The following is a 27,566-nucleotide window of genomic DNA, read 5'->3' as shown; positions in this document are numbered from 1 at the left end:
TGTGAGCCCTTGTTGGGTAGGGACCGTCTCTATGTGTTGCCAACTTGTACTTCCCAAGCACTTAATACAGTGCTCTGCACAGAGTAAGCGCTCAGTAAATACGATGGAATGAATGAATGAGGCAAGAGCCGACCCGTGCTTGTATCTGCATGGTAGCAGTGTCGGTGGAGAGGAGAAGGGCACGGTTCTGGGGATCTGGGCAGCTGTCTATCCAGCTGCAAAAGGAAAACCAGCTGACACTTTGCTGCATAGCTTCCAGTGACAGCACTATCCGTTCAACAGACCGCTTAACCAAAAAACGAGCAGAAAGCTTTGCTCCACTTCTCTTTTATTTGAATGACTGGAACCGCAAAAGAGAAACAGTGTAAAACATTTGTTCTCCCTCCACCCGCTCGCTTAACCATCAGGGTCTTCATTCTAGGAGTCATCAAAACGCTCTGCTCTCTGTTCATGAGGCATCAATTACACCTGAAAGACCCCTTTTACAATGTAAAATAAAGGCCAGTTAAGCCAATGAGAGCAAGGCTGTCAAACAGCATTAGGATGTAAACAAAAAAACAGAGACTGAAGTGAAAGAACCTGACATTTTAAATAAGGAAAGAGGGTGCGTTTGCAGAGAAACAAAGCCAAAATTGGCACAACCGATTAATCTCCCTTAGCCTGACCTTCTGGAGAGAAAGGCGGAGGTGGGGGGAGAGAGGAAGAAACAGGGGATGGAAAAGCTTCCCAGAGCCCATGCTGCTCTCATCACCATCATCAATCGTATTTATTGAGCGCTTACTGTGTGCAGAGCACTGTACTAAGCGCTTGGGAAGTACAAGTTGGTAACATAACAGTTATTGGCCAGTGATCACACTCCACTAGCCACGCTAACACCCAGCTGCTGGGTCAAGATTGACCGCGGACGGCCCAGGTGGCGGCTTCATCCCTTCCAAGAGCCAGCCCTATCAGGAGGGAGGGAAGAACACAACACCTAAACAGTAGTCTGGGGAATCTACAGCCATCAGCTCCAGAAGCAGCATCAGCTCTGGATCATTACTCGCTGCATCTCGATAAGAAGTCCCTAGTGTTGTTGGATTTCCTTTTTTGTCCAGCCAACTATAGCTTAAGGGCTTGGGGGGGATTTCTTTTCAACTGCAGTTCTGGCCTGGACTGATTATAGAGCTTCTAGGTCCCTCTGCAAATTTTCGAATATTAGGAAGGCTTCCGTTAGGACTACTCTGGGTGACCCGGATGGCAGAATACTGGACCTGCCGGGCTTTATCATCTTTTTTTTTTTTGGTATTTTAAGTGCTTACTAGGGCTGGGGAAGACATAAGATAACTGTACAGGGTCCCCTTTTGATAGATGAGGTAACTGATTGCTTTTCAAATTGGAAACCATTTGCAGTAGCCCAAGACAGGCTAAACAGAAAACAAATTAGCAAGAGCCTTCTTCTACCTGCAAGCCAGGGCTGCCTCTGAATCGCACTGGCTCCATCCGCAATGGCTCACTCATCCATCAATGGACAACGTTCTGGCAATTCTAACAATCAATCAATCGTATTTATTGAGCGCTTACTGTGTGCAGAGCACTGTACTAAGCACTTGGGAAGTACAAATTGGCAACATATAGAGACAGTCCCTACCCAACAGTGGGCTCACAGTCTAAAAGTCATTCAGAGCCCTAATCTCCACCAATGTCAAGAGAGGACAGACACTCTGGTATGAAGATGCAGAGTTTCTGAATTCCCCAAGCCTCTGGCTTTGGGGATTCTGAAAGAAAGAGATAATAGGAAAAACTGATAGAACCACTGAAGAATTCCCTTTCAAAAACAGACTACGTGGAAACACTTGCTCAAATACAGTGTGCAACTGTAAAATGGGGCAGACTATTAAGATGAATAGGTAGATTCTCCTTAGAATCCAACTGAACTGTGCCTACACTATTGATGGGTGTGTTTCGGATTGACTCAATCCGAGTTTCAAACCACCGTATGGACAAAAAAAAGGGTCAAAAAAGGAAATTTACAGGCACGAACTCTGACCTCAGCTAAGGTGGCTTTTTCAGTGTACCTGCAGTCAGTACATTGGTACCATGGGGGAAGCACTCAGGCCCCCGGTCAATTAGAAGAAACCAGGTTTCCGTTTCACTCCCTCTAGAATGATATGCATCAAGCCTTTTTTAAAATGGTATAAGCATTTACTAGGTGTCAGGCACTGTACTAAGTGCTGGGAAGATACAAAATAATCAGGGTGGACACAGTCCGTGTTCCACACGGGGTTCACAGTCTTAATAACCACATTACAGATGAAGTAACTGAGGCACAGGGTAGCTAAGTGACTTGCCCAAGGTCACATAGCAGATGAGTGGCAGAGCCAGGATTAGAACCCAGATCCTCTGACTCCCAGGTTTGGGCTCTTTCCATTAAATAATGCTGCTTCTCTGCCAGCAATAACTGTGTCCTTGAGTGGAAATCCTTTAGTGCAGATTCTCCCAGAACCGTAGATAGATCTAACCGAGGGCCAAAGGTTCAGCAGCCTGGGAAGATGTGAAAACAGACTGGAAAAGGACAAGCCTGGGGGTCAGAAGATCTGGGTTCTAATCCGACTCCACTGCCTTCTTGCTGTATGATTCTGGGTAAGTCACTTTGTTCATCTGGGCCATAGTTTCCTCACCTGTTAAATGGGGATTATGCATTTAGTGTCTCTCCCCCGTCCTGAAACTGTATACCTAGTCTCAGCCAGGGAACATGTTCACCAACTCTAATGAACTGTACTCCCCCAAACACATAGTCCAGTGCTCTTCCCACAGTTAGCGCTCAATAACACCGATTGATTGACTGTGGGACAGAGACTTTGCCCAACCCGATGATCGTTTATCTACCCCAGGGCCTGGTTCATAGAAAGCACTGAAATACCACAATTATGATTATCATGACTAAATTAACTCCTGGGCAGGACTCGCATTTTAGTCATTTTGCATTACTCCCAAAAGAGCAGGCACAAAGCACCTCTGCAGAACACATAACAAGACCTACTGTTGCTCCTTGAAGCCAAGGAGAAACAGGCGAGCAAAATGCTTTTCCAGCCCAAGGTAACCTGAACGGAAACTCCAGGTAGCCCTCTCCGCCTTCCCACCTTCCGTCCTCCTCCATTCATTCATTCATTCGTATCTATTGAGTGCTTACTGTGTGCACAGCACTGTACTAAGCGCTTGGGAAGTACAAGTCGGAAACACATAGAGACGGTCCCCACCCAACAACGGGCTTACAGTCTAGAATTACGAGGCCTAACACATCTCACTTTCCGGGTTCCTTACCTGCTAATTCAGGGTCTCGAGCCACCTCTTCCCAGCTCCGGGGGTTATGCTGACCCGAGACATTGTTCATTTTACACTTGGCCAAAGCCTTTTTATGTGGAGGGGTGTGAAACAAGGGCAAGAGGAACAACTGCTCGAGGCAGGTGCTCGTGTGGATATTACTAAAAGAGGACACGAGAACTTGGGGGAAAGGAGAGAAGTGTCCTTTCTACCAAGTGTGTCTAAATTGCCATCTAAGTAAGGGCATCCTCCCACCACCTCAGCGTCAACCCTGCTGACCCACCAGAAGAAGTGAGTCTTTAGTCTCTCGCAGGATTTATTGAGCTCCTGTTGGGTGCAGAGCGCTGTACTGAGCGCTGGGGTGGTGGGTACAATGGAGGAAAAAACGAATCATGGGATTTCAGGGCTAAACACTGAAAAGGCACCATTTCCAATTATGATGAAACGATGAATGATCAAGGGACCGTTTCATGTCTATCCAACTCTGATTGACTTGATTTTTAAAGGCTCAGTCCAGCTATAATCGGCTACAGGAGTGATGCGCTTGCACGGCTAAATGCTTTAGGGATGAGGGAGAGAGAGGGTGAGTCTTCACTACAGCAGTTCTCGCAATATTCCCAGCTCCATCTGTGCCGACGGACATCAAGAACTCCTGACCTTCGTCTTGGTTTTCCCCCCAAAATGGAGCCCTCGCCACCCCCGGCAGAGATTGCTACGTGGTACGAGATCCGGGAGCCTGGATCGAAGCCAGGTCTTCCCAGCCAAACCAGAGTGAGAGGAGCTGGCCCTGGGGTCATCACGATTGTAGGAATGAAGGGGGGAGCCCGGAAAGACCGGAAAGGGTGAGGTCTCAACGAAAGCCACCTGGGGAACAGATTCCCTTCTTGGTCCATTTGTCTTTAAGATGGAGAGCCCCAGAGGCCGCACGGTCGTGCAGGCCGGAGGGAGCTTTAATCTGGACGTTGGGATCTTCCCTTTGGCCAGAAGAAGGATACGGCTGCCCGCGCTCTGTCCCGCCCTGTCCCCGAGTTCCGCCGGCTCCAGTCCCCCCGGCCCCCTCGCCTCCCGCCCCGGGTGCCTCCATCAAATGCTCCGATACTCGGAGCCCCGGGCCACGACGGCGGCGGCGTCCCACTCCACGGTGAAGAACGAGACGGTTCCCAAAAAGCCAAAAATGACCATGAGCAGGAGCTGCCAGTGGAGAAGCAGGTAGTTGCTGTAGAAAAAGGCCACTGCTGCACAGATGGACTGAAAGAATCACAAGAGACATGGAGGTGACCGGGCGGCTCTCAGGGTCCCACACCCAGGCACTGCCCTCCCCTACTACAGCCCCAGCCAAGGCCAGCCCGTCCAGACTCCTGCTCCCACCCCACTGAGCTGAGCCTTGGGAACATGGAGGCCGACCCCCCAATCGGGCATTGAATGGGCACAGCCTCAGGCATGGGACCGGGTTTTCCCTAAGCCGTGGCTTACCGAGAGGCCAACCTGAGCACAGCTATCCGTCCCAGCCCGTCGGGCCCCACAATAACCCGAAACCTAAATTTGGCCCATTCTTTTCTAAGCCCAGACTGGCCGAGTCCACACAGAGCTCCAACCCTAATGCCCCCCACTGATCGGAACCTCTCGCCAACACCCAGTTTGGTGCCCACTGGGTAGAGCGATCAGGACTGTCCCAAGTAACGCTCTGCGGGTGCCCAAGAAGTGCCCAAGTCCGCGTCTGACCTCTAGCCTCGCTTAAGGGCTGAAAAGAGCTCCACAAGGGTGGCTTCCTGGCCCGCTGGCTCTCTGAAGCCTGTCCCCTCTCATCCCCCTAAAATCCCTCTTGGCTCCCACCGCGTGCACGGTGAAAAGTTGGGCGCCTTTGCCTGTGGATAAACGTCACCACAGCGGAAACAAAACGGGAAGAGGAGTATCATTCTCTGAGACAGAGAAAAGATTCAAAGAGCAGTCTATCTCCAACCAGAATGGTAAGCAAACACTCGCTTTCACAGAGGAAGGGCACTAGACAAATCCAACACCGGAGACCAAATTTAAACGAAAGGGAGAGCCGGCAGAGCTCAGCACGCTACCTTTCCAGTACCCCATTTATACAGTGGAAAAAGAATCAATCCCACGCTTCCCCAAAGTCTACAACTGGATGGATTGGAGTTCAATGAGACCCCAAACCGCTTCCCGTTATTGCCGAACCCCAATTCCACAGCTAGACACCGTCTCATTGAGAAGGATGCACGGCGGAGGGCAAGATGGTACCTGAACAAATTTAAAGATGGCAAAAGCAGGTGCGCTGTCTTCCGCGTACAGGAAACCCAAAATGCTCAGGAGCTGGGTGTTGAAGCAGCTGTCTCCAAGTCCCAGCAAGAAGCTGCAAAAGATGGCCACCTCTTTGCTAGGGAGAACAGAGAAAAGAGTGGATTTAGGAGACTCCAGAGAGGGAGGGCCTACTCTTGCTAAGAGAATAAACAAAAAGTAGACTGTGAGCCCTTCTAGACTGTGAGCCCGCTGTTGGGTAGGGACCGTCTCTATGTGTTGCCAACTTGTACTTCCCAAGGGCTTAGTACAGTGCTCTGCACACAGTAAGTGCTCAATAAATAGGATTGAATGAATGAATGAATGAATGAATGAAGCAGCTGTCTCCAAGTCCCAGCAAGAAGCTGCAAAAGATGGCCATCTCTTTGCTAAGGAGAACAGAGAAAAGAGTGGATTTAGGAGACTCCAGGGAGGGAGGGCCTACTCTCGCTAAGAGAGAATAAACAACATGTAGACTGTGAGCCCTTCTAGACTGTGAGCCCGCTGTTGGGTAGGGACCGTCTCTATATGTTGCCCTGTTCTAAGCGCTGGGAAGGAAACAAGGTGATCAGGTTGTCCCACGTGGGGCTCACAGTCTTCATCCCCGTTTTACAGATAAGGGAACTGGGCACAGAGAAGTGAAGTGACTTGCCCAAAGTCACACAGCTGACAGTTGGCAGAGCCGGGATTTGAACTCCCGACCTCTAACTCCCAAACCCGCACTCTTTCCATTGAGCCAGGCTGCTTCTCAAGCGCTTAGTAAAGTGCTTTGCACACAGTAAGCACTCAATAGGTATAACTGAATAAATATCATTGATTGATTGGTTACTGTGTGCAAAGCACTGGACTAAGCACCTTTATTCATTCATTCATTCAATCGTATTTATTGAGCACTCACTGTGTGCAGAGCACTGTACTAAGCGCTTGGGAAGTACCGGAACCAAGTCTCCCAACTCCTCCCCAGAAGACAGGCAGGAGTAGGAAGAACAGGTGAAACTCACGCCCATTGCGGCAGCAGCCCTAGAGAACAAACGTCTCATGAGTAAGAAGCTCGTCTCTAAGCTGTTGGCTCGTTGTGGGCAGGGAATGTGTCTGTTCATTGTTATACTGGACTCTCCCAAGCCCTTAGTATAGTGCTTTGCACACAGTAAACTCTCAATAAATACGACTGAAAGGATCAATCACCTGAAAGCTACAGTTCCAATGAGTGTCTGAGGGAGCTAGGGCAGACTGATCCCCTCTAAGTGCCTGCTGGGTGGAGCCCTACTCAGTCTGCCCTTGAGGTGCCGAGACGGGTCCCGGTGGCGACCAACATACCTGGGACTGAGGTATGCCCGGCTGTTGGTCCCCTCGACGGGGGCGATGGGCGCGTCCGCCGGCATGTTCAGGAAAATCAGGTAAAAGGCAACAAAGTGTACCAGGATGCCCAACAGTATGACCGGATTCCTGCCAAAACGGTTGTTCTTGCTCAGCAGGCCGAAGAGGCTCCCACCTGCAAGGAGACCCACGTGATTATCATGGAGGAAGGCTGGCCCGTGCCCAGCCCTATGTCCTCTGGCCCGAAGAATTCCGAGCGCGATGCCAAAGGGATGGGGAAAAGGGGGGAAACGCACCTCATGCCCAGGTGTAGTGTGGGGCAGGCCGGGGACTCGACGGTGTGGGTCCCCACCCTCCCTCCGCCATCCTGAGGTGCTCATTAGCAATCATTTGAACCTGTACTTTCAGATCCAGATGAAGTGGGAACAATCAGTTAATCAACTGATTGTACATACAGATTTGAAGGAATATGAACAATGCCCGGAATTATTCCTGCAGAAACAGGGTAACTTTCTAAAGACACTTCCTTATCGTGCCATTTGCTGCACATCTACTGGGTACCGAGTACTATATTAAGATTTGAGAGCGGCCACAGAGGTAGAAGACATAATCTTTACCATCAAGGAGCTGACAATCTAGTGTGGGGAGACCGGAACTTAAATAAATTACGGTTAGATGAAGTAACAGAGTGTTTCATTGCACATTACCTACAGGAACAAATTGCAAATGATAAAATTGTTCTAATATATGGGGATGGAGAAATGGCAAGGCCAGAAAAAACAAAAGTGCAAAACCAGGAGGGGGCTTTTTATTGCAAAGATCTTCAACCCAAAAGAATCTCCATTTTAGGGACACCAATTCGGTAGGTTTGGACTCGGGTAAACCACAAAAGCAACAAACGAGAGTTAGCTACTAAAGCCGCACAGCACATTTGCCATTTAAAACCTGTAATTTTCACTAAGTGGTTTGCCATCACAGAAGTTTTTGGGTTGTTGTTGTTATCATTATGTCACGATTGATTAACATTTAAGTGCCTACATGAATCTAGTGCTCCATGTGGGCAGGGAATATGTCACTTCTTTATTCTGTACTTTCCAAGTGCTTAATATAGTGCACTGCCTCAAGTGGAAACTCAATAAGTGCTTCTACTGTTACTGCTACTGCCACTACTACCGTTCTGGGTCCTTTAGTGTAACTAAACAAATTCTCCCTCTGAAGAGGGATATTTTAGATGGGGTGGGCAGGTTTTGGAGCTTGGGCGAAAGCAACAGAGGAGAAAGAGAAGGCAAGGTTTTAGATTTTGTTTTTCAACCCGTTTTTCTACAGTTGAGCCATTTTAATCCCTCATATTCCTTGATGCGGTCTTTGGGGGAAAGGGAATAAGAGGTCAGGCTACACAAAACTGACGAGTGGAGGGAGAAAGAGCTGTTGAATCCCAAGAGGTGGACAACTAAGTCAGAGGAAACCGCTGACAGCGAACGACGGTAACGGCGACGAACCTAAAATTTCTCCGATGCCGATGAAAATGCCGGACAGTCCGATCAGGCTCTTCTCTTCGGAGCCAAATTGATTCACCGCTCCAATGCAGGTCCCATATACCCCAGAGAAGAAAGTCAACTCCAGACCTTTGAAAAGAAAATCAGGGTCAAATCGACAAATGAACGTTCGTTTTCTCCCTTTCACTTAGCATTCCCAGGAACTCCTGAGTGGGCCCGAGAAGAAATGGAGACAGAAGGGATGCCCAAATGATAGTTTCAAAGGCAGAGCCTACACGCCAATCAGGACCTCTTGCTGGACACTCTTAAAGTAGCTGCCTTTTCTCCGTTGGTCTCTCGCCTGTTCAGAAGCCGGGGAGGGATGGGAGGGAGAGGCAGGCAGGAGAGAGGAGGAAGCGAGGTCGAGTAGAAAGATCATGAACCTGGGAGTCAGAAGGCTTGGGTTCTAGTCCTGGCTCTGCCACTTGCCTACCGTGTGACCTTGGGCCAACCACTTAATCACTCATTGCCTCGGTTTCCTCCTCTATAAAATGGGGATATGATCCCTGTTTTTCCTTCCTTAGCCCGTGTGCTCCGGGTGAGACAGGGGGACTGTGTCCAATCCGATCCCCAGCGCTTAGTACAGTGCCTGGCACATGGTAAGCGCATAACAAATGCCACTGTTATTATTATCTGAGGATCTTGTATCTACCCCCAAGCTTAGCCCATAGTAAGCACATAATACCATTAATACGGCTCCGTAACTCAACAAGACGTCCTCTGACGTGAAGAGGACTGACTGCCGCTTTCTAAATTCAGCCCTTCCGACGTGTCCTGTCACAAATGGACACAGTTAAAGCTCATTGGCTGCCCCGTGGCATCTTTAAATAGGCTCTCTGCCTTCCCAGTCAACTGGCATTGGTCTTCCCCTTTAAACAAAACAGTGGATGGAATGGAGGTAGGTCAAATTTCAGCCACCAGGCCGCTGCAGCATTTTCCCAATGAGATTTAATTCCGCGCCTGGGTAAGAGGGCAGTAGCCAACAACCCTAAAAAACCGGTCCGTTTTGCTTTCCGAACAAGACAGGACACAGTGCGGCTGTTCTGCTCCTGGGGGCAGGCACGATGCTGAGGCTTCTCATTTAACAGCAACCTCCTGAGGGGCTTTCCCAGGGAAGGGGATCGCCTGTCCGCCCAGAAAAATGCTAACTCGTTTAGTGCAAGACTTACTGAACATCGCAAAGTTCCGAACGGGCCAAATTGAGGAAAATTATGCCTGGGTGTTTCTTTAAAGTCATTATGAATGTCTACGGAAACCACATTTTCCTGAAACTGGAGGCTTGGGAATCTGGGTTTCAGGGGTTTAAATGGTTTTAATCGTTTGTATTCAATTTTATAAATACGAGAAGAGACTGATCATTTGGGGTGGGGGTGATGGGGAGAGGGGACACGTGGAAATAAACTACATGATAAAAAGACCTTATGAGAAAGGGAGGGTTGCAGAAAAATAAGAGATCTCCTGGGTTATTGCAGCTGACATTTGCAATTCCTCAGATCCTCCACTTCTCACCTTATTAAAACAAGGTTTCTGCTAAGTAACTGCTACAAGCCCACAAAAGGGAGCTTCCCCAAGGTGATGTGGAGTAATTAGCTTAACGATGTCATTTATTAAGTGCTTACTAGGTGCTTAGGACTGTGGTAAATGCGAAATAATCAACTGTCCCTATCCCTGTCCTACTCATGGTCTCAAAGGGAGGGAGAACAGGGATTTGATTTTCACTGAGGCCCAGAGAGGTTAAGTGACTTGGGCCAGGTCACATAGTGGATCAGAGGTGGAGCTGAGGTTAGAAGTCAAGTCTCCTGACTCCATACTAAGCCACACTGATCAATTTAGGAAATACCCCCTGAAGCCACTAAAAATATTTTTACCTCTTTTGGCACATAAAGATTTATTGCCCCATCTTCGACTTTCCTGTTCTCCCCTACTGGGCTCTAGAAGCCCTGTACAACTAAGGTCTTTCCTGTTAACACAAAAGCAGCGTGGCCTAGTGGAAACAGGCCTGGGAGTCAGGGGACCTGGGTTCTAATCCTGCTGTGTGACCTTGAGCGAGTCACGTCACTCCTCTGGGCCTCAGTTTCCTCACCTGTAAAATGGGGATTCAATACCTGTCTTCCCTCCCTTTAGACTGCGGGAGAGGGACTGTACCTGACCTGATTATCTTGTATTCACCCCAGTGCTTGGAACACAATAATCGCTAAAAAGCCACTACAATTATTATTATTAATAATAATCATAATAAATAGTAATTCCTTTACCTGTGTAAGCTGTTGTAACACTGAGAAGTAGAATCTCTTTGGTGGCACATAGTCTCATGGACTTTTCTACAAAGAAAAGAGACAAGGTAGTTGGTAACATCCCCTAACATTGCCACACAGTTTTTACACAAATTTCTACCCCACATCAGGAGAGGGAGGACTTTTCTACAAAGAAAAGAGACAAGGTAGTTGGTAAGATCCCCTAAAATTGCCACACAGTTTTTACACAAATTCCTACCCCACATCAGGAGATGGAGCGTCCGGTTGGTCGGGATTAAAGCATGCTGTCGGAAAGCACGCTGTACTCTATCTTGCACAGACCAGGACCAGCTCAAACCCAGCAAGGGGTCTCCTCAATTTTTCGGTGGCAGAGTGGGGGGACTAGAGGATCAAGTCCAGGGTCCGGTGGCCCCATTCCAGGGATATCTGCCGCACCCTGGGATTTAAAGATGGAAGACTCAACCGAAGTCGTGAGGAGGGAACCAGTTTCGGCCAGGCGCTGGGTGACAATTGGGGGGGAAGCCCACGTCTCGAACTGGCCCCGACCCACATTTTTGCAGGAGGGAAGTGGAACTATGGAAGCACTGATTGGTCAATCAGTCGTATTTATTGAGTGCTTACTGTGGGCAGACCACTGTACTAAGCCCTTAGGAGACTGTGGTCCAACAGAGTTGGTAGACATGTTCCCTGCCCACGGCAAGCTTACAGTCCAGAGAGATTGTGGGCTGTCCAACCTGGTGTGACCTCGATACTTACTGAATGCATCTATCGCCTTCGTCATGTTGCTCTGGATGCACCTGGTAAGACACCAATGATTTATTTCATTTTGGATTATCAGGAAAATCAACAGCATCCCTACTATGCCTTACTCCGAGGTCCCTTAAAGGACAGGCCCTGAGAAATAAGAAGCTGGTCTGAGATTTCTGGATTCCCTCTGGTTGTGCCCTCCCCTCCCCTGTCCAACCTTCTCGCTTTGCACAGAGTAAGCGCTTAATAAATGCCATTATTATTATTATTCTCCCTTCCAGTCAATCAAAGGTATCTGAAAGTGGACTGTGTGGAGCACTGTACTGAGCGTTTGGGACAGTACGACAATAGAACTGGTAGGCACGATCCCTTCTCTCCAGGTGCTTGGAGTCTAGCAGGGACCAAAGAAAGGCTCAAGCTTCTCTGAATGCACAAAACACTGTGCTTAGGCCTCTGGACTGCAAAGCCGTTATGGGCAGGGAAGGTGTCTGCCTACTCTGTTGTGTTGTACTCTCCCAACTTCTTAGTACAGAGCCCCGCACGCAGGAAGCACCCCATAAATACCACTGATTGATGTGCCGCTCCTTACCACTCCTTTGGCCAGAGACTAGTAAGCAGGCCAATCAAATCAGTGTTTTTTAACGTGAGCTTCTGGCCTGCAGAGCACTGTACTAAGACCCAATTCCTGAATTAAATGTTGCAGGCACAGCGTAGAATCGGGCATTCATAAAGACTAGGGAGAACAGTCCCGATGTTTCAGGAGTTTGTCAGCGGGCGGACATACCCCCGCAAATTGAGAAAGAGGATTATAGCCTATTCCGCTTTGGAGGAGGGATCCCTGATACTAATTAGGAGACGCAGCGTGGCCTGTGCCCAACTTGATTAGCTTGTTTCTACCCCAGCACTTAGTTCAGTGCCTGGCACATAGTGAGCACTTAGCAAATACCATAAAAAAAAATTTAAACTGCTCTTGGCCTGGGAATAACACCTGAATGTGGTCCCTTGGAACTTCTGTAGAACTTATACAATGAGACCAAGCAACCTGGAATTCTCTTGGTTTGGCTTAAGCTGTGGATTTAAGCTTCATAGGCTAAACTAACACTAACTAGGGAAGGAGAGTGATCAACCAGAAAGAGCGCGGACCTGGGGAACGGAGGACTTGGGGTTCTAATCCCAGTCCCACCATTTGCCTCCTGTGTGCCCTTGGACAAACCTCTTAACTTCTCTGTGCCTCAGTTTCCTCATCTATAAAGTGGGGGATGGAACAACTGCTCTCCCACCCCTGTAGACAATAAGCCCCATGTGGACCTTGGGTTGTGTCTGACCTGACTATAATGTAACTAGCCCAGTGCCACCACAAAGGAAGATCTTAAATACATTTATTATTCTTAATCAATCAATCAATCGTATTTACTGAGCGCTTACTGTGGGCAGAGCACTGTACTAAGTGCTAGGGAAGTACAAGTTGGCAACATATAGAGATGGTCCCTACCCAACAGTGGGCTCACAGTCTTGAAGAGAGGAACCTAAGTGCTTACGTATTGGCTTCCAAGCTCTGGCTGTCGCAAGAATCTTCCTCTCCCAAGACCTGCGTCGGGTCTGGTTTCCTAATGAGAAAGAAAAGAACCGTCCCCACAAGGCTGATCACTGTCAGAGCAATAAAAACTGTTCGGCGGTCACTCTCTGAAGAGAAAAACAAAACAAAGAAGAGAGAGATTCAAGATCCCAGGCTCCACAGCAGAGTTTTTCAAGAGATGATTTCCAGAGCAGATGGTTTCGCCCGTTAAGATACACAGCAGTAGAGAATTCTGAATTCTCATTTACTGCTCCCGTATGTCCCGGTGACCCTTGAGCAAGGCGGGGAGAAATTCCATCAGGGGGCCGGGGGGTCAGACGTGCCGACATCACGGGGACACTGATCCTTGGGAAGACTCCTCACATTCCGCTGATGAACGGGAAGCAGTGAAAGGGGAGGGGAAGGGCAATGGGGAGCAGTTCATCAGGGCCCCCAAAGATGACGTCCTACGCTGAGGAATCGGGTAAGCAAAGTCACCCACTCTGGCCCGGTAATACATGCGACGCTGCCCCCGAAATCTCCCTGTCTGAAGTCGAAAGAGATTAGGGGCCAAGTGGGCCTCTCTAGGGAGGAGAAGTTCCACTTGACTCTGACACGCCCTAAGATCCCGGGCCCCCGAGAAAGACGATATGTACAGGGGAACGGTACTGACCTGATATCTGAGTTTTCCCTTGCCAGGCAAAGTATATGTAGAGGTTTCCAAAGAACAGGCTGAAAAGGAAAGACAGACTGATCAATCGGTGGCTATTTACTGAGCGCTGACTATGTGCAGAGCACTCTACTAAGCTCTTGTGAGAGTGTGATGCAACAGAGTTGGCAGATATGTTCTCTGCCCACAACGAGCTTATAGTCCAGAGGGGGAGGTAGATACGAATCCATATTTTTTAAAGTGATGTATACTATATACTTTAAAGACAGGTACATGCGGTGGATGAAGCTGGGATTTTATAGCACAACTTTATATGCCAACGACTGGAGCAGTTATGACACACCCACTGTGCCTGCATGAATCAGGCTGTGGTTGAAGGGTGGTTTTCTGCTGGAAAATTTGTTCGGATCAAAATCTTCCCTGGTAAACAGGGCCAAGTTGGGCCGCTGAGACAAATGCTTGGAAGTCCATACACCAGAAGCAGTGTGGCCTAGTGGCTAGAGTACGGGCCTGGGAATCAGAAGGGGCTCTGCTGCTGGTCTGCTGCGTATATCCTTGGCCAAGTTACTTCACTTCTCAGGGCCTTGGTTACCTCATTTGAAAAACTGGAATTAAGACTGAGCCCCATTTGGGACAGGGGCTGTGTCCAGCCTGATTTGCTTGTATTCATCGCAGCACTTAGTACAGTGCCTGGAACATAGTATGTGAACAAATACCACAATTATTATCATCATCATTATTATTATTACCGCCAGCCCCATAACAAATCCTAATCCAGGAATCCCTGGGTCAGCCCTGTCCCTTTTGGCTGAATCCTACTCTGGCCCATTCCAGGCAAGGCCCACCACCCCCTCAGTCTCAAGGTCCAGGGAGGTGGGCAGGACGCCAGATTTCCAGGCATCCTGGGACACAAAGGTCAACTGAACGGACTCCCGGACCAGACCACGAAAATGCAGGGAGGAGAAAAATGTTTCCGTATGGGCTCAACGCAGACCTTCTCTGATTCAGGGACAATAAAGTCCCTGCAGTGAGTCTCTCTACACCTAAATGGATTCTGTCCGGGCCACCCAGAACCATGTGGATCTTTTTTTCACTCTGTGTTGTTGCCCAATCCACGCCCGGCCCAAGTCCCCTTCCCACCCAGTTAGCGGTCATCATCGGAGCCGATATGTCTCACGGGGGACCCCTGGGAAACAGAACTGGCCGCTGGGTGTGCAGATCGATTCGGAACATCCACACCCAGATGGAGCTCGATTCCCTGCCACGTAACAGTGAGCAACTGGTCGCCAAGAAGCTCTTTCAGGAAGAGTTTACTCACTCCTAGCATGGGACTGATGAGAATTTTGGAAAAGGCTGTCCGGGGGGAAAAAACATGCTGCTTGAGTTCCTAATTCTGAGATTGCAGTGTCCACTGGGGTCATAGGAACCTACTAACGTGGAAGTTGCCTTAACTTGGGCGTCACATTGAACCCCTAGTTGTCTCCCCAGTGCCAAGATTCCCCACCCACCCAAGTCCTACAAGACCCAAGTCCTTCCCCTCTCTTTTTTCTCCTCCTTCCATTAGTGCTAAATTTAATTCTTATGACACCTATAACAGAGTTCCCACTAGCTGCCAATCTCACTTTCTCACTTTTACGTAGCTTTGCATTTTAGCAGTGAACCGGTGTAATCAGTCAAGGTATTTACTGAGGGCTCACTATGTGCAGAGCACTGTACTAAACGCTTGGCAGTGTATAACAGAGTTAGGAGATATTCCCTGCCCACAATGAGCTTACAGTTTTGGCCAAGTCACTTAACTTCTCTGTGCCTCAGTTACCTCATCTGCAAAATGGGGATGAAGACTGTGAGCCCCCTGTGGGACAATCTGATCACTTTGTAACCTCCCCAGCACTTAAAACAGTGCTTGGCACATGGTAAGCGCTTAATAATTTCCATCATTATCATTATTATTATTACATTTGGGAGGGTGAGGGGGGAACTATCTTTACAAACCCAACAATTAAGAGTAGGATCGGGTTTACCTACTCTACTGCACTTTCTCAAGCAAAGTGTTTTACACACAGTAAGTGCTTGATAAATATCACTGATTTCCTGAGGGTCTACTGTGTGCAGAGCACACTGTTCTAAAGGCTTGGTAGAGTAATGTAAAAATAGTAGATGTAATCCCTGCCTTCAAGGAGACTGCAATCTAGTGGGGAAGATGGACACTAATAGGAACTGTGGTTTTTCTAAGTACATTTTTAATAAGCTTCATCTCTTACCAATAATGTTTCTGGACCAAAGTGCTTTTAAAAATAAATGATGGGAAACTTATGCAAGCTTCAAAATGGTATCAGAACCTCATGGAAAGCAATCAATATGATATTCTTTATATATTAAAACAATGGCATCACCATTGGTACTAGTAATATCTTGAACTTGCACACAAAATTGGATATTAATCAAATATAATACTACCATTAATTCATTTTTATATATTCAACACCACATCTACAAGAGGCAAGATTTTCCAAATCAGGATATACCTCCTCTGGACTGTAAACTCTTACTTGGCAAGGAACGTATCTACCAGCTCTGTTATACTGTACTCTCTCAAGCGCTTAGTGCAGTGCTCAGCGCACAGTAAGAGCTCTTTGTAACTGCCTCACCCTATCTGGAAGGAGGAAATAAAAGATACTAGTAATTTTTAGCAGTGATAGCCACACTTGGGGAGGAAGAGGATCAAAAGGGTGAGAACATTACAACCTAGTAGGGGTTGGGGACTTAATTAAGATTGCCAGGGGTCAGGGAAAGAGGAGCAGAAGAGAGAGAACCAGTAACAGTGGGGCAGGACAGGAGGAGAAGAAGAGTGGGAACACAGATAACAAGTTAAGGATGGAGAGGGAGCCAATTAGCTAAGTCCGGGGGATGGGGCGGGGGTGAAGGGTGAAAACATGAGAACATGAGGGGAGGAGTTAACTCAGACTACAGCTGGCAGGGGGAAGAAAAGGGTGAGAACATGAGAAGACGGGAGTTGCAACACTAACCTTCTTCCTTTTCCCACTTCTTTTTCCCCTCTCCTCCCCTTATTGTTAGCCTTAATTTTTATATGACCCTCGCAATAGCCACACCGAGTAAATATGGTGTCTTTGGGCTCAAAGGATTTTTCCTTTTCCTGGTACACATACTAGTCACAGCATGTTTTGATAAGACACTAGCTCCCAAATAATGAGGTACCTGACTCCATAAGAAACAGAAATGATACAACATGAGAAGGAGCATGGCCTAATGGATAAAGCATGGGCCTGGGAATCCGAAAGATTCAGGTTCTAATTCCGGCTCCGCCACTTGTCTGCTGTGCGCTGCTGTGTGTGCGGTGTGACCTTGTTTGCCTCTTTGGGGCAGAGATTGTTTCCAACCTGATTTGCTTGTAACCACCTCAGCACTTAGTTCAGTGCCTGGCACATAATAACTTTAACAAATACCACCATTATTATTATTATGACTATTATGAATAACATTTGCCTACTGCAGGGGAGTTTCTCTCTCCATTTAGGTTGTCTGTTCAATATTAGATCATACAGGACTCCATCTATAACTTCCTCAGTGTCTGCCTTCCCAGCTAGATTGTAAACTCGTTGAGGGCAGGGATCAGGTCTACTCATTCTTCTGTACCCTCCCACACACTTCATTAGATGCCCCATCTATGCTATTGGTGGAAGTCACCCACATATGCTCAGAGGTGATTAGGCCCTATGCCAAAAGCATCTGGAGACTTGCCAGATGCCCTCTACCAAGGTCACTCTATTACCTGGACTGCAGGAGGGCCCAAAAGATCCCACTGTTTCTCCCGATCGTGTTTTCATCTGAATTTATTGTCAGGCAGTTTCCTTGGGCAGTCCAGAGTACTAAAATTCAAGCCATAAGACAATGTGATCAAAGGACAGAATCGCTGAGCAGCCCACATCCCCCTTAACAAATCACCCAAAAAACGAAAGTCCAGGAGGACAAAGCCATTGTGAGAAGCAGAGGGCCCTGGTTGAAAGAATTTGGCCCTGGGAATCAGCAGAGCTGAATTTCAATCCCAGCTCCGCCATTTGCTCGCGGTGTGACCCTGAGTTAGTCACATCGCCTCTCTGGGCCTCAATTTCCTCATCTGTAAAGGGGGATAAATCCCTTGTTCTCCCTCCCACTTAGACCAAGGGCCCCATGCGGAAGGAGGAATGTGTCCGATACGCTTATGTTGTATCAACTACCCCAGCACTTGAAAAAATTTTAAGTGCTTAACATGAACAGCACCGACATTACTGTGATGACGATTATTTAGCTTACCAGCAGCTGCGACCCCGATGAAAACAGAGGCTGTGTAGAAGGACCATGTGAAAGGCTGGATAAAAACAGCAATGTATATGCTAGAAATAGAAAAGGGCAATTTATTATCATCAGGTCGTACTTGAGACTTCATGCCAATTGTGTCTTCTAGGGATCCACTCTGATGCACCTCTTCCGCTCTATAAAGGAAGTCATGCTCACTTTGAGAAAGAACACATGCAAATCGGCTCTGCCAGCTTCTCAGTTTGCCAGGTGCCACCTGGGCCCGTGGCCATTTGATTAGCCGCAGGGAGTTAACTTATGGACTTGGGCATTGAGGCTCACCTTTAAAGCAGAGACCCCAGGAAGGTTCCACAGAGTGGTGAATGTCCCCTTCCTCTGGATGGTAAGCTCATTGTGGGCAGGAAATGTCTCTCTTATATTGTTCGACTGGACTCTCCCAAGCGCTTAGTACAGTGCTCTGCACACAGTAAGCGCTCAATAAATACAACCGACTGGCTGACCTCCCCTTCCCTCCCCACTCACTGGCTGCTGACGGGTTGGGGAGAAGGGCATGACCAAATGAATAGATTTGGGCCTGGGAGTCGGGTGGGAGGTGGGGGGAACGACTCTTGCCTCAAACGTTCCAGTCAAACGCTGTCAACTGATCCAAGAAGGATGGATAAACTCATGGGAGGGGGACCCTGATGGGTTATTACTGGGAAAAACCAGTTATTTAACATGGAGAAACAGCGTAGCTCAGTGGAAAGAGCACGGGCTTTGGAGTCAAAGGTCATGGGTTCCAATCCCGGCTCCGCCAACTGTCAGCTGTATGACTTTGGGCAAGTCACTTCACTGGGCCTCAGTTACCTCATCTGGAAAATGGGGATTGAAACTGTGAGCCCCCCCACGCGACAACCTGATCACCTTGTAACCTCCCCGGCGCTTAGAACAGTGCTCTGCACATAGTAAGCGCTTAACAAATGCCATCATTATTATTATGATTCAAGGACAAGGGGGTCTTTGAAGGGATGAAAGATCAGGGATGCCGAGATAGGAAAACCATCCCTATCCCTGAGGCTCGAGGCCAAACTGAGCCTCCTTTGCACTGTTCTCCTGAGCCTTCCCTGGAGCCTCTATCGGAGGAGATCCAAGACGCAAGCGGCAGTGGAATTTACCTTAAGCCCATGAGCACTTACTAGATTGGCAGCTCCCTGGGAGAAGGAGTCACGCTTACTAATTTAGCAGTTCTCTCCCAAGTGCTACATATATTCATTCATTCATTCATTCAATCGTATTTATTGAGCATTTACTGCGTGCAGAGCACTGTACTAAGCGCTTGGGAAGTACAAGTTGGCAACATATAGAGAGAGATGGTCCCTACCCAACAACGGAGTCCCAGTCTATACTACATATAGTGCTCTGCACCCACTGGGCGCTCGATCAATACTATTGGCCGAATGATTACCAAAGAATCAAATGAAGACCGGATCCTTCGGGCACCATCCCAGTCCCGCCCACCCCCAAAACCCTAAAGTAATCTCCCCAAGATGGGAGAGGTGCATTTAACTTCAATTTCTTGATGCCTTTGAACTGCGGGAGATACATTAATAAAATGAACTCAGGGGCATTTTGCTACTTACCTATAAAACAAGCCACTGCCAAACATGGAGAACTGAGGTCCTATTATGGCAACCACCGAAGGCGTAATCAGATTTGAGGCCGAAAACACCCCGTAGATAATCGCCATGCTGCATGAAAATACAAAGACGGCAAAGAAAAAAAAAAATCAAAGAGCTTTTTCCTCAGACATTTTAGTCAAATACTGTCACTCAACCCCTCAGCCCAGTCTTCTAAGCATACCTTAGATCAAGTCTCTGGCCACCCTCTCTTCCCTCATTCTGCTCCCCCAGTTGACCTCCCCCACCTTTTCCATATCCCTCCTCTTTCGACAAACTATCCTAGTTTCAACAAACTATCCTAGTTTCTTAGCACCCCAAGTGTCATGAATCGGGTCACTGTCACCTCTAGCACTTATTTATACCTATCCTTAGTACTTAGGAATACACATTCATTCAGCTATGCATTCAACTATTTATTTTGATTACTCTGTAAATGTTTTGATGACTATCTCCCTGCAATACTATGACCCTATCTGTAATTTATTTATAAGAATATCTGTCTCCCCCTCTAGACTGCAAGTTTGTCGTGGGCTGGGAATGTGTCTGATATTGCATTCTCCCAAGAGCTTAGTACAGTGCTCTGCACACGGTAAGCACTCAATGAAGACGATTAATTGATTAGGGTGTAACCTCCTTTTGGGATGGGATCGGGTCATTTCTTGACTGACTGTTTCGTTCTTCCTAAGCGCTTAGTACAGTGCATTACATCCTTTGAGAAGCAGCGTGGCTCAGTGGAAAAAGCCCGGGCTTTGGAGTCAGAGGTCATGGGTTCGAATCCCGGCTCCACCACAAGTCTGCTGTGTGACCTTGGGGAAGTCACTTAACTTCTCTGAGCCTCAGTTACCTCATCTGTAAAAATGGGGATTAAGACTGTGAGCCGTACGTGGGACAACTTGATCACACTGTATCCCCCCCCAGCGCTTAGAACAGTGCTTTGCACATAGTAAGCGCTTAACAAATGCCATGATTATTATTCATTCATTCAATCGTATTTATTGAGCACTTAACTGTGTGCAGAGCACTGTACTAAGCGCTTGGGAAGTACAGGTTGGCAACGATTATTATTATTATTTGAGCTCTTAATAAGTGCTATTTCTACCACTACTATCACTGCAACATCGCTAAGGGACTTGGCTGAATGCAGCCCCATTGACAGGACTACAGCAGAGCTGTAAATTCATTTGTAACATCCCAAAATAACTCTGATTTTTTAAAATGACTAATGGGTATACCTGGTGTATCCACTGCCATGGAAATCTGTGCTGTTTAGGCTTCTGATAACAGTTTGCTGTGAGAAAAAATCATATACACATCACTTTGTACATTTTATAATTATCCGCTTTGTTCTAAAACGTATTTACAACTTGTATATAATCCCAGGGCTCAGAATAGTGCTTGACACATAACAGGGGCTTAACGAATACCATCAATATTTACAGGAAACTTAATACCAAAAAAAAAAGGGCAGAATTTTCCTTTGGGACGATGAACACATTAGTGAGGTTCACCTCGTAAACCAAGACCATCCCGCAAACACAAATTTCAAGACGCACGGTGTCACACACTAAAATTACAGTAGTGAAGGACGAAATTGCCACTTGGGCTAAACCAGACGTAGGGCAAACGACGTCTGATTACTACCTTTCTTAAGGGCCCTAAGGTGAAACTCTGCCTTAATCTTAATTCCCCGTCAACCCACGCCACACAGGACGGTGTATTCAGAGTAAAAATGAAATAGCTACAGCCACACCACCCGCCCAAGCCCAACGTCTAATAAGAGGGAGAAGTGAATCAATCAGTCGTATTTATTGAGCGCTTACTGTGTGCAGAGCACTGTACTAAGCGCTTGGGAAGTCCAAGTTGGCAACATATAGAGACGGTCCCTACCCAACAGTGGGTTCACAGTCTGGAAGGGGGAGACAGAGAACAAAACATATTAACAAAATAAAATAAATAGAATAGATATGTACAAGTAAAATAGAGTAATAAATACGTGCAAACATATCAATCAATCAGTCATGTTTATTGAGCGCTTACTGTGTGCAGAGCACTGTACTAAGCGCTTGGGAAGTCCATGTTGGCAACATATAGAGACGGTCCCTACCCAACAGTGGGTTCACAGTCTAGAAGGGGGAGACAGAGAACAAAACAAAACATATTAACAAAATAAAATAAATAGAATAGTTATGTACAAGATAGAGTAATAAATACGTGCAAACATATCAATCAATCAATCGTATTTATTGAGCACTCACTGTGTGCAGAGCACTGTACTAAGCACTTGGGAAGTACAAGTTGGCAACATATAGGGCCAGTCCCTACCCAACAGTGGGCTCACTGTCTAGAAGGGGGAGACAGAAAACAAAACCAAACATATTAACAAAATAAAATAAATAGAATAGATATGTACAAGTAAAATAGAGTAATAAATACGTGCAAACATATATACATATATACAGGTGCTGTGGGGAAGGGAAGAAGGTAAAGCAGGGGGGTGGAGAGGGGGAGGAGGGGGAGAGGAAGGAGGGGGCTCAGTCTGGGAAGGCCTCCTTCCCAGTATTTCAATCAATCAATCAATCGCATTTATTGAGCGCTTACTGTGTGTGCAGAGCACTGTACTGAGCGCTTGGGAAGTACAAGTTGGCAACATATAGAGACAGTCCCTACCCAACAGTGGGCTCACAGTCTAGTAGAGTTCAGTACTAAAGAAGCAGAAGCAGCGTGAGAAGCACTGTGGCTCAGTGGAAAGAGCCCAGGCTTTGGAGTCAGAGGTCATGGGTTCGAATCCCGGCTCCACCACATATCTGCTGTGTGACCTCGGGCAAGTCACTTAACTTCTCTGAGCCTCAGTTACCTCATCTGGAAAACGGGGATGAAAACCGTGAGCCCCACGTGGGACAACCTGATCACCTTGCACCCCCCCACCCAGCGCTTAGAACAGTGCTTTGCACATAGCAAGCGCTTAACAAATGCCATCATCATTACTAAGCAAATCCAGACGGAGGGAGAAACAGAGACGAGAGGAGGAAAAACAAAAATGCGGCGTGCGTTTCAGGCGCGTTACTGTGATTAATTCTGCAATTTATTGAGCTCCCCAGCTCAGAGCGTCCCACCAGAGGGGAAATTAGAGGCTGTAAAGCGATCCACTCACCGCCACGTTCCCACACGTTTGGAAGGCGGTAAACATGAACATAAAGGCGACTCCCAGAATAACGATGTTGAAAAGCTTTTTTGACTCGGGTGACATTTTGGCTTTTTTTGTTGTAGTTGTTTCCGCCCCAGGCCGTGGCCTGGGACCCTTGCTGTCAACTGCCACTCCCGAATGCCCTGGAGAATCTCGGCTGTCAATCAATCAGTCGTACTTGTTGAGCGCTTACTGTGTGCGGAGCACTGTGCTGAGCGCTTAGTACAGGTGTCAGGCTAACTCCGGGCCATTCGCGGGGAAGGAAGGACGGTGGCCGGGGCGAGCTGAGGGAGGAGAAGGGCGAGCAAGGACCGGTCCCTTCTTCCCTCACGGGTCAGGCGGGCGCCATCACCTGACAGGCCGCAGGCCGCGGAGCACGCCGGGAAATGTAGTCCCGACAGCCTCCGCGCGGGGAGGGCAGGCCTGACCAGGGTTTTCCCGCCATCGCGGTGGGGCTGTGAGGGCCTGAGGCGACGAGACCCATCGCGTCTCAATCATCATCGATCGTATTTATTGAGCGCTTACTATGTGCAGAGCACTGTACTAAGCGCTTGGGAAGCACAAATTGGCAACGTATAGAGACAGTCCCTACCCAACAGTGGGCTCACAGTCTAAAAGATCATCATCAATCGTATTTATTGAGCGCTTACTATGTGCAGAGCGCTGTACTAAGCGCTTGGGAAGTACAAATTGGCAACATATAGAGACAGTCCCTACCCAACAGTGGGCTCACAGTCTAAAAGATCATCATCAATCGTATTTATTGAGCGCTTACTATGTGCAGAGCACTGTACTAAGCGCTTGGGAAGCACAAATTGGCAACATATAGAGACAGTCCCTACCCAACAGTGGGCTCACAGTCTAAAGGATAATGATGATGGCATTTATTAAGCGCTTACTTTATGCAAAGCACTGTAAGTGACTTGACCACAGTCACACAGCTGACAAGTGACTGTCTCTATATGTTGCCAACTTGTACTTCCCAAGCGCTTAGTACAGTGCTCTGCACACAGTAAGCGCTCAAATAATAATAATAATAATGGCATTTGTTGAGCGCTTGCTATGTGCGAAGCACTGTTCTAAGCGCTGGGGAGGATACAAGGTGATCAAGTCGTCCCACATGGGGTTCACAGTCTCAATCCCCATTTGCCAGATGAGGGAACTGAGGCCCAGAGAAGTGAAGTGACTTGCCCAAAGTCACACAGCTGACAAGTGGCTGAGCTGGGATTTGAACCCACGATCTCTGACTCCTAGTCCTGTGCTTTTTCCACTGAGCCAGGCTGCTTCTCTTCAATAAATACTGCTTCAACAAATATGATTTATTGAATGCTCGCTGCTTCAATAAATACGATTGAGTGGAAAGAACCCGGGCTTTGGAGTCAGAGGTCATGGGTTCAAATCCTGGCTCCGCCACTTGTCAGCTGTGACTGTGGGCAAGTCACTTACAGTGCTTTGCATAAAGTAAGCGCTTAATAAATGCCATCATTATTAGCTTTTAGACTGTGAGCCCACAGTTGGGTAGGGACTGTCTCTGTATGTTGCCAATTTGTACTTCCCAAGCGCTTAGTACAGTGCTCTGCACATAGTAAGCGCTCAATAAATACGATTGATGATGATGAAGTGGCAGAGCCAGGATTTGAACCCATGACCTCTGACTCCAAAGCCCGAGTTCTTTCCACCCAATCGTATTTATTGAAGCAGCGAGTATTCAATAAATCGTATTTAGTGAAGCAGTATTTATTGAAGAGAAACAGCGTGGCTCAGTGGAAAAAGCACAGGATTAGGAGTCAGAGATCATGGGTTCAAATCCCGGCTCAGCCACTTGTCAGCTGTGTGACTTTGGGCAAGTCACTTCACTTCTCTGGGCCTCAGTTCCCTCATCTGGAAAATGGGGATTGAGACTGTGAACCCCACGTGGGACAACCTGATCACCTTGTATCCTCCCCAGTGCTTAGAACAGTGCTTTGCACATAGTAAGCGCTTAACAAATGCCATCATTATTATTATTATTATTATTATTCATTGAGCACTTACTGTGTGCAGATCACTGTACTAAGCGCTTGGGAAGTACCAGTTGGCAACATATAGAGACAGTCCCTACCCAACAGCGGGCTCACAGTCTAAAAGGGGGAGACGGAGAACAAAACAAAACATACTAACAAAATAAATAGAATAGATATGTACAAGTAAAATAGAGTAATAAATACGTGCAAACATATCAATCAATCAATCGTATTTATTGAGCGCTTACTGTGTGCAGGGCACTGTACTAAGCGCCTGGGAAGTCCAAGTTGGCAACATATAGAGACGGTCCCTACCCAACAGCGGGCTCACAGTCTAAAAGGGGGAGACGGAGAGCAAAACCAAACGTACTAACAAAATAAAATAAATAGAATAGATATGTACAAGTAAAATAAATAGAGTAATAAATACGTGCAAACATATCAATCAATCAATCGTATTTATTGAGCGCTTACTGTGTGCAGAGCACTGTACTAAGCGCTTGGGAAGTACAAGTTGGCAACATATAGAGACGGTCCCTACCCAACAGTGGGCTCACAGTCTAGAAGGGGGAGACGGAGAACAAAACCAAACGTACTAACAAAATAAAATAAATAGAATTGATATGTACAAGTAAAATAAAAAAATAAATAGAGTCTCCCCGCGGAGGGAAACGCGAACCCTAACCCCCCTCGTCCCCCAGACTGAGCCCCTTCCTTCCTCTCCCCCTCGTCCCCCTCTCCATCCCCCCATCTTACCTCCTTCCCTTCCCCACTGTGAGCCCGCTGTTGGGTAGGGACCGTCTCTATATGTTGCCACCTTGTACTTCCCAAGCGCTTAGTACAGTGCTCTGCACACAGTAAGCGCTCAATAAATATGATTGAATGAATGAAAAGTCTGGATTTTCCGGTCCCCCAGGTGCGCCCTATTAGGGGATCCATCACTACCTTCCAAAAGGCAAGAACAGAAACAGTAGACTAAAGGCTGCATAATTTAATTAATCAATAGTATTACGATAGAGTGGGTAGGGAAGAAGGAGGAGATACGAACAGTTTCCTTCTCCCGCCAACTTGCACTTCCCAAGCGCTTAGTCCAGTGCTCTGCACACAGTAAACGCCAATAAATACGATTGATTGATTGAAGGTCATGAGTTCGAATTCCAGCTCTGCCACATGCCTGCTATGTGACCTTGGGCAAGTCACTTAACGTCTCTGAGCCTCAGTTACCTCATCTGTAAAATGGGGATTAAGACTGCGAGCCCCATGTGGGACAAACTTGATCACCTTGTATCCACCCCCAGCGCTTAGAACAGTGCCCTGCACATAGTAAGCACTTCAAGGCTCAGTGAAAAGAGCCCGGGCTTTGGAGTGAGAGATCATGGGTTCGAATCCCGGCTCCGCCGCTTCTCAGCTGTGTGACTTTGGGCAAGTCGCTTAACTTCCCTGGGCCTCAGTTCCCTCATCTGGAAAATGGGGATTAAGATTGTGGGGGCCCCCCCGGGGGCCAACCTGATCACCTTGTAACCTCCCCAGCGCTTAGAACGGCGCTTTGCACATAGTAAGCGCTTAATAAATGCCGTCATTATTATTATTATAAATGCCATAATAATAATAATAATGGCATTTATAATAACAATGACATTTAATAATAATAACAATGGCATTTATAATAATAATGGCATTTCTAATAATAATAATGGCATTTATAATAACAATGACATTTATAATGATAATAACAATGGCATTTATAATAATAATAATGGTATTCATAATAATAATAATGGCATTTATAATAATAATAATGGCATTTATAATCATCATCGATCGTATTTATTGAGCACTTACTATGTGCAGAGCACTGTACTAAGCGCTTGGGAAGTACAAATTGGCAACATATAGAGACAGTCCCAACCCAACAGCGGGCTCACAGTCTAAAAGGGGGAGAGATATTATCATAATAATAATAATAATAATGGCATTTATAATAATAATAATGGCATTTATAATAATAATGCCATTCATAATAATAATGGCATTTATAATAATGATAATAATGGCATTTATAATAATAATAATAATAATGGCATTTATAATAATAACAATGGCCTTTATAACAATAATAATAATGATGGCATTTATAATAATAATAATAATAATGGCATTTATAATAATAATAATGGCATTTATAAGAATAATATTGGCATTTATAATAATAATAATGGCCTTTATAACAATAATAATAATGGCATTTATAATAATAATAATGGCATTTATAATAATCATAATGGCATTTATAATAATAATAATAATGGCATTTATAATAATAATAACGGCCTTTATAACAATAATAATGATGATGACATTTATAATAATAATAATAATAATAATGGCATTTATAATAATTATAATAATAATAATAATGGCATTTATAATAATAATAATGGCCTTTATAACAATAATAATGATGATGACATTTATAATAGTAATAATGGCATTTATAATAACAATAATGACGGCATTTATTAAGCGCTTACTATGTGCAAAGCGCCGTTCTAAGCGCTGGGGAAGTTACAAGGTGATCAGGTTGTCCCCCCGAGGGGGGGGGGGGCCCACAATCTTAATCCCCATTTTCCAGATGAGGGAATTGAGGGCGGGAAAGCGTTTTGGCGCGCTTTTGGGGCGGGCCCCCCTCCTCCCCCGGGGGGCGCCGCCCCTACTTCCGGCCGCCCCACTTCCGGGTCACGT

At 46.7% G+C, this 27,566-nt stretch overlaps 1 protein-coding gene across 1 annotated transcript; it reads right to left on the bottom strand.

The window, feature by feature from the left end:
* Window positions 1–3,596: 3,596 nt before the first annotated feature.
* Window positions 3,597–23,159, bottom strand: MFSD11 (major facilitator superfamily domain containing 11). The gene is made up of 13 exons (XM_038742117.1): window positions 22,789–23,159; window positions 20,870–20,925; window positions 19,599–19,706; window positions 17,977–18,056; window positions 17,456–17,552; window positions 13,669–13,727; window positions 12,979–13,123; window positions 11,450–11,490; window positions 10,694–10,759; window positions 8,403–8,528; window positions 6,904–7,078; window positions 5,551–5,686; window positions 3,597–4,548 (listed from the first exon to the last, which is right to left on the bottom strand). Exons 1-13 carry the CDS (start codon window positions 22,882–22,884, stop codon window positions 4,384–4,386), a joined length of 1,350 nt encoding a protein of 449 aa, XP_038598045.1. The 5' UTR covers window positions 22,885–23,159; the 3' UTR covers window positions 3,597–4,383.
* Window positions 23,160–27,566: the final 4,407 nt, after the last annotated feature.

This window comes from Tachyglossus aculeatus, unplaced genomic scaffold, assembly GCF_015852505.1.
Source record: "Tachyglossus aculeatus isolate mTacAcu1 unplaced genomic scaffold, mTacAcu1.pri SUPER_34, whole genome shotgun sequence".
NCBI classification, from domain to species: domain Eukaryota; kingdom Metazoa; phylum Chordata; class Mammalia; order Monotremata; family Tachyglossidae; genus Tachyglossus; species Tachyglossus aculeatus.
Note: the sequence above shows the minus strand (reverse complement) of the source record. Positions and strands in the feature narration are given on the sequence as shown.